Below are 7,500 nucleotides of genomic sequence, written 5' to 3'. Positions count from 1 at the left end.
AGGAAAGAGGGAAATTATTTCCCAGTAAAAGTAGGCCTTAGACAAGGATGTGTGAGGTTACCGTGGTTGTTTAATATATTTATAGATGGGGTTGTAAGAGAAGTAAATGCGAGGGTCTTGGCAAGAGGCGTGGAGTTAAAAGATAAAGAATCACACATAAAGTGGGAGTTGTCACAGTTGCTCTTTGCTGATGACACTGTGCTCTTGGGAGATTCTGAAGAGAAGTTGCAGAGGTTGGTGGATGAATTTGGTAGGGTATGCAAAAGAAGAAAATTAAAAGTGAATACAGGAAAGAGTAAGGTTATGAGGATAACAAAAAGATTAGGTCAGTGGTTCCCAAACTTTTTCAGCTTGTTACCCAATTTAACATGCCACATAAAGCATGTTACCCCTTTCACAAAATGTTGTTATTATTGATATATATGGCTAAACGTGAACGTATACAGCCTCGCATACTCTGCTAATCTTAGCAAAACCATTGAGAACGTAAGAACCACACATACATTATATATAAAATTAATAATAGCTACAAATTCACAGTAACAGTGGGTAAATACTAACTATATAGTGCACAGGGCAGTACACATACATACCAGCTTATGTCTACCTCGGCTGATGCTCACAGATAAACTAACAGTGTGAAATAGAGGCAGCCTCAGGAAGTGAGTGACGCGTACTGGACAGGTCGATCTGGGCTACTGAGTGACTTTTGTCCTGAAGCATACTTGTCAAAATACTTTTGGGTTTCCACACACTTAGCTATATATTTCTTCTTTTCTAATACTGTATATTAGTTTTTGATGTTTATTGTTATTTGGTTTAACTTTATTACTTACTTATAATAGGTTTACTTTACAACTTTATATACTAAGACAAAGTTAACAATAATCCTCATACCGGGTACCGCATTGTTTTCTGGATTTTCAGAATTCATAACTTTTTTTCTGTCACCCCTCCATTACTCCCCCAAAAATGGTTAAATTACCCCCAGGGGGTAATTTACCCCCAGTTTGGGAACCACTGGATTAGGTGATGAAAGATTGGATATCAGATTGGAGGGAGAGAGTATGGAGAAGGTGAATGTATTCAGATATTTGGGAGTGGACGTGTCAGCGGATGGGTCTATGAAAGATGAGGTGAATCATAGAATTGATGAGGGGAAAAAGATGAGTGGTGCACTTAGGAGTCTGTGGAGACAAAGAACTTTGTCCTTGGAGGCAAAGAGGGGAATGTATGAGAGTATAGTTTTACCAACGCTCTTATATGGGTGTGAAGCATGGGTGATGAATGTTGCAGCGAGGAGAAGGCTGGAGGCAGTGGAGATGTCATGTCTGAGAGCAATGTGTGGTGTGAATATATTGCAGAGAATTCGTAGTTTAAAAGTTAGGAGGAGGTGCGGGATTACCAAAACTGTTGCCCAGAGGGCTGAGGAAGGGTTGTTGAGGTGGTTCGGACATGTAGAGAGAATGGAGCGAAACAGAATGACTTCAAGAGTGTATCAGTCTGTAGTCGAGGAAAGGCGGGGTAGGGGTCGGCCTAGGAAAGGTTGGAGGGAGGGGGTAAAGGAGGTTTTGTGTGCGAGGGGCTTGGACTTCCAGCAGGAATGCGTGAGCGTGTTTGATAGGAGTGAATGGAGACAAATGGTTTTTAATACTTGACTTGCTGTTGGAGTGTGAGCAAAGTAACATTTATGAAGGGGTTCAGGGAAACCGGCAGGCCGAACTTGAGTCCTGGAGATGGGAAGTACAGTGCCTGCACTCTGAAGGAGGGGTGTTAATGTTGCAGTTTAAAAACTGTAGTGTAAAGCACCCTTCTGGCAAGACAGTGATGGAGTGAATGATGGTGAAAGTTTTTCTTTTTCGGGCCACCCTGCCTTGGTGGGAATCGGCCAGTGTGATAATAAAAAAAATAAAAAAAAATATGTGGTGACTTTTGTGTGTGTCTTATGTGATTCGTATGTGACAATTGTATTTCTCCTGTGTTTGACGTGACCCTGTGTTCTTGCCCAGGTGGGCATCGTGGTTCACGAGATTGGGCATGCCATTGGTTTCTACCACGAGATACGTCGTCCTGACCGGGACGACCACGTGGTCGTTAACGAGAACAACATCCTCAAGAACGAACTCTTCAACTTCTACAAGCTTCACTGGCTCGATGTCTCCATCAAGTACGACCTGTCCTCCGTCATGCACTACCACACACTGGTGAGTCTCCATCAAGTACGACCTGTCCTCCGTCATGCACTACCACACACTGGTGAGTCTCCATCAAGTACGACCTGTCCTCCGTCATGCACTACCACACACTGGTGAGTCTCCATCAAGTACGACCTGTCCTCCGTCATGCACTACCACACACTGGTGAGTCTCCATCAAGTACGACCTGTCCTCCGTCATGCACTACCACACACTGGTGAGTCTCCATCAAGTACGACCTGTCCTCCGTCATGCACTACCACACACTGGTGAGTCTCCATCAAGTACGACCTGTCCTCCGTCATGCACTACCACACACTGGTGAGTCTCCATCAAGTACGACCTGTCCTCCGTCATGCACTACCACACACTGGTGAGTCTCCATCAAGTACGACCTGTCCTCCGTCATGCACTACCACACACTGGTGAGTCTCCATCAAGTACGACCTGTCCTCCGTCATGCACTACCACACACTGGTGAGTCTCCATCAAGTACGACCTGTCCTCCGTCATGCACTACCACACACTGGTGAGTCTCCATCAAGTACGACCTGTCCTCCGTCATGCACTACCACACACTGGTGAGTCTCCATCAAGTACGACCTGTCCTCCGTCATGCACTACCACACACTGGTGAGTCTCCATCAAGTACGACCTGTCCTCCGTCATGCACTACCACACACTGGTGAGTCTCCATCAAGTACGACCTGTCCTCCGTCATGCACTACCACACACTGGTGAGTCTCCATCAAGTACGACCTGTCCTCCGTCATGCACTACCACACACTGGTGAGTCTCCATCAAGTACGACCTGTCCTCCGTCATGCACTACCACACACTGGTGAGTCTCCATCAAGTACGACCTGTCCTCCGTCATGCACTACCACACACTGGTGAGTCTCCATCAAGTACGACCTGTCCTCCGTCATGCACTACCACACACTGGTGAGTCTCCATCAAGTACGACCTGTCCTCCGTCATGCACTACCACACACTGGTGAGTCTCCATCAAGTACGACCTGTCCTCCGTCATGCACTACCACACACTGGTGAGTCTCCATCAAGTACGACCTGTCCTCCGTCATGCACTACCACACATTGGTGAGTCTCCTCAAGTACGACCTGTTCCCTGACTGGATCAATACCCAAATTACCCACACAGGAGAGATGAGGTTACCACGACGTGTCAGTTGGACTTGGACCATTTACAAAGTCACAGTAACTTTGTAAATGGTCCGAGTCGGACCGGAACTTCGTCGTAAGCTCCTTCTATGTGCGGGTTATATGTATATAGACTGCTAACTACTGTGATTGCAGGAGTGGACTGCTAACGAGCGGACGACGGTGGCTACGCGCGACCCGACGTTGCAAGGACTGATAGGACTGTGGAAGCAGGAGTCGAGCCGAGGTCTCTCCCACAGAGACAAACTCCTGGCCAACACAGTCTATGGCTGCCTTGGTCAGTACCTCCCTCACTCTAAACCCTCTTGTATTGAACAAATCAACAAATTTATAAATAATAGCTTTAATTTTCCCCTAGCTTGTCCTTAGACGTGGCCAACCTTGTCCTTAGACGTGGCTAAGCTTGTCCTTAGACGTGGCTAAGCTTGTCCCTAAGCTTTCATGTCGTCCTGTTCACACACGAATATTAATGTATATAATAAAATATATTGAAAATCTTAATATTTTACATATGAGAGAATTTGTTGTTTCGCTATATTTTATGGCCACCGTCTTCTGGCCACTGTCTTCTGGCCACCGTCTTCTGGCCACTGCCTTCTGGCCACTGTCTTCTGGCCACTGGCTTCTGGCCACTGGCTTCTGGCCACTGGCTTCTGGCCACTGGCTTCTGGCCACCATCTTCTGGCCACTGTCTGGCCACTGTCTTGTCTTCTGGCCACTGTCTTCTGGCCACCGTCTTCTGTCTTCTGGCCACCGTCTTCTGGCCACTGCCTTCTGGCCGCTGTCTTCTGGCCACTGCCTTCTGGCCACTGTCTTCTGGCCACTGGCTTCTGGCCACTGTCTTCTGGCCACTGTCTTCTGGCCACTGTCTTCTGGCCACTGCCTTCTGGCCACTGTCTTCTGGCCACTGTCTTCTGACCACTGTCTTCTTATCACTGTCTTCTGGCCACTGGCTTCTGGCCACTGTCTTGTCTGGCCACTCTTCTGGCCACTGGCTTCTGGCCACTGTCTTCTGGCCACCGTCTTCTGGCCACTGTCTTCTGGCCACTGTCTTCTGGCCACCGTCTTCTGGCCACTGTCTTCTGGCCACTGTCTTCTGGCCACTGCCTTCTGGCCACTGTCTTCTGACCACTGCCTTCTGGCCACCGTCTTCTGGCCACTGTCTTCTGGTCACTGTCTTCTGGCCACTGCCTTCTGGCCACTGTCTTCTGGCCACTGCCTTCTGGCCACTGTTTTCTGTCTTCTTCTGGCCACTGCCTTCTTCTGGCCACTGTCTTCTGGCCACTGGCTTCTGGCCACTGTCTTCTGGCCACTGTCTTCTGGCCACTGTCTTCTGGCCACTGCCTTCTGGCCACTGTCTTCTGGCCACTGTCTTCTGACCACTGTCTTCTGGTCACTGTCTTCTGGCCACTGGCTTCTGGCCACTGTCTTCTGGCCACTGTCTTCTGGCCACTGTCTTCTGGCCACCGTCTTCTGGCCACTGTCTTCTGGCCACTGTCTTCAGGCCACCGTCTTCTCGCCACTGTCTTCTGGCCACTGTCGTCTTCTTCTGGCCACTGTCTTCTGGCCACTGTCTTCTGGCCACCGTCTTCTGGCCACTGTCTTCTGGCCACTGTCTTCTGGCCACCGCCTTCTGGCCACTGTCTTCTGGCCACTGTCTTCTGGCCACTGCCTTCTGGCCACTGTTTTCTCACCACTGCCTTCTGGCCACCGTCTTCTGGCCACTGTCTTCTGGCCACTGTCTTCTGGCCACTGCCTTCTGGCCACTGTCTTCTGGCCACTGCCTTCTGGCCACTGTCTTCTGGCCACTGCCTTCTGGCCACTGTCTTCTGGCCACTGTCTTCTGGCCACTGTCTTCTGGCCACTGTCTTCTGGCCACTGCCTTCTGGCCACTGTCTTCTGGCCACTGTCTTCTGGCCACTGTCTTCTGGCCACTGCCTTCTGGCCACTGTCTTCTGGCCACTGTCTTCTGGCCACTGGCTTCTGGCCACTGTCTTCTGGCCACTGTCTTCTGGCCACTGTCTTCTGGCCACTGTCTTCTGGCCACTGTCTTCTGGCCACTGTCTTCTGGCCACTGGCTTCTGGCCACTGTCTTCTGGCCACTGTCTTCTGGCCACTGTCTTCTGGCCACTGTCTTCTGGCCACTGTCTTCTGGCCACTGGCTTCTGGCCACTGTCTTCTGGCCACTGTCTTCTGGCCACTGTCTTCTGGCCACTGTCTTCTGACCACTGTCTTCTGGTCACTGTCTTCTGGCCACTGGCTTCTGGCCACTGTCTTCTGGCCACTGGCTTCTGGCCACTGGCTTCTGGCCACTGTCTTCTGGCCACTGTCTTCTGGCCACTGTCTTCTGACCACTGTCTTCTGGTCACTGTCTTCTGGCCACTGGCTTCTGGCCACTGGCTTCTGGCCACTGTCTTCTGGCCACTGTCTTCTGGCCACTGTCTTCTGACCACTGTCTTCTGGTCACTGTCTTCTGGCCACTGCCTTCTGGCCACTGTCTTCTGGCCACTGTCTTTTGGCTACTGCCTTCTGGTCACTGTCTTTTGGCTACTGCCTTCTGGTCACTGCCTTCTGGGCACTGTCTTCTAGTCACTGTCTTCTGGCCACTGGCTTCTGGCCACTGGCTTCTGGCCACTGGCTTCTGGCCACTGGCTTCTGGCCACCGGCTTCTGGCCACTGGCTTCTGGCCACTGGCTTCTGGCCACTGTCTTCTGGCCACTGCCTTCTGGCCACTGCCTTCTGGCCACTGTCTTCTGGCCACTGCCTTCTGACCACTGTCTTCTGGCCACTGCCTTCTGGCCGCTGTCTTCTGGCCACTGCCTTCTGACCACTGTCTTCTGGCCACTGTCGTCTGGCCACTGGCTTCTGGCCACTGGCTTCTTGCCACTGGCTTCTTGCCACTGGCTTCTGGCCACTGGCTTTTGACCACTGCCTTCTGGCCACTGTCTTCTGGCCACTGTCTTCTGGCCACTGTCTTCTGGCCACTGCCTTCTGGCCACTGTCTTCTGGCCACTGGCCTGGCCACTGTCTTCTGGCCACTGTCTTCTGGCCACTGTTATGGCCACTCTGGCCACTGGCTTCTGGCCACTGGCTTCTGGCCACTGTCTTCTGGCCACTGTCTTCTGGCCACTGTCTTCTGGCCACTGGCTTCTGGCCACTGTCTTCTGGCCACTTCTTTGCAATATTCTTCATCTTAAACCAGAACTAAGATGGCAGGAGTAAATGCTTGTCTATATATGTCCCAGATCAGTGGCTGGCCCAGTGTAACCTGAACCGCAACCCGTGTGAGAACGAGGGTTACCTGGACCAGGCGTGTACCTGTGTGTGTCCTCCTGGTACCACCGGACGTACCTGCCAGATCATCACTGGAGGTTATTATGGTACGCTCATCTCAGGGTCAAATCTCAGAGTTATTAATATAATTGTTTAGATTATTGCGGTCGGTAAGATTGCCATAGTAAGTGAAGGTCGTCATGGCAGTGTCGGGTCACAGTGCCAGGTCACTAAATTAGGGCAGGTCACTGTTGTAAGAGAACCCGAGATTTTTCACCTCTCCATAGCTTAGCTGGCCACAGTGATAGTGCAAGTCACCATGATATGTCAGGTCACAGTGAAATATCAGGTCACCATGATATATCAGGTCACCGTGATATTTCAGGCCACAAAATTTCTGATCATAAGGCTGCATTAGACGAGTGAAAAAAAAATTAATTAGTGTTGAATATAACGATACTAAGATACATATATTATTATTATTATTATTATTATTATTATTATTATTATTATTATTATTATTATTATTATTATTATTATTGTTATTGTTATTGTTATTGTTATTATTATTATTATTATTATTATTATTATTATTATTAATAATACTACTACTACTACTATACTACTACTACTACTACTACTACTACTACTACTACTACTACTACTACTACTACTACTACTACTAGTACTACTACTACTACTACTACTACTACTACTACTACTACTACTACTACTACTACTACTACTAGTTTCATTGTTGTTGCAGATCACTTGAAGTCACCTTGCAGTCAGGATGTCACCTACCCCACCATCCTTACCTCACCTGATTACCCCAACAACTACGACCCAG

The 7,500-nt window shown here is 49.3% G+C and overlaps 1 protein-coding gene across 1 annotated transcript in view; it reads left to right on the top strand.

The window, feature by feature from the left end:
- LOC128701628 (uncharacterized) overlaps positions 1–7,500 on the top strand; it is a 55,233-nt gene that overhangs the window by 23,197 nt on the left and 24,536 nt on the right. The window contains exons 5-8 of the mRNA XM_070101588.1: positions 2,010–2,204; positions 3,513–3,654; positions 6,623–6,757; positions 7,417–7,500. Of these exons, the coding sequence (XP_069957689.1) occupies positions 2,010–2,204; positions 3,513–3,654; positions 6,623–6,757; positions 7,417–7,500 (556 nt within the window). The remainder of the gene's footprint in view (positions 1–2,009; positions 2,205–3,512; positions 3,655–6,622; positions 6,758–7,416) is intronic.

This window comes from Cherax quadricarinatus, chromosome 78 (assembly GCF_038502225.1).
Source record: "Cherax quadricarinatus isolate ZL_2023a chromosome 78, ASM3850222v1, whole genome shotgun sequence".
Taxonomy (NCBI): Eukaryota; Metazoa; Arthropoda; class Malacostraca; order Decapoda; family Parastacidae; genus Cherax; species Cherax quadricarinatus.
Note: the sequence above shows the minus strand (reverse complement) of the source record. Positions and strands in the feature narration are given on the sequence as shown.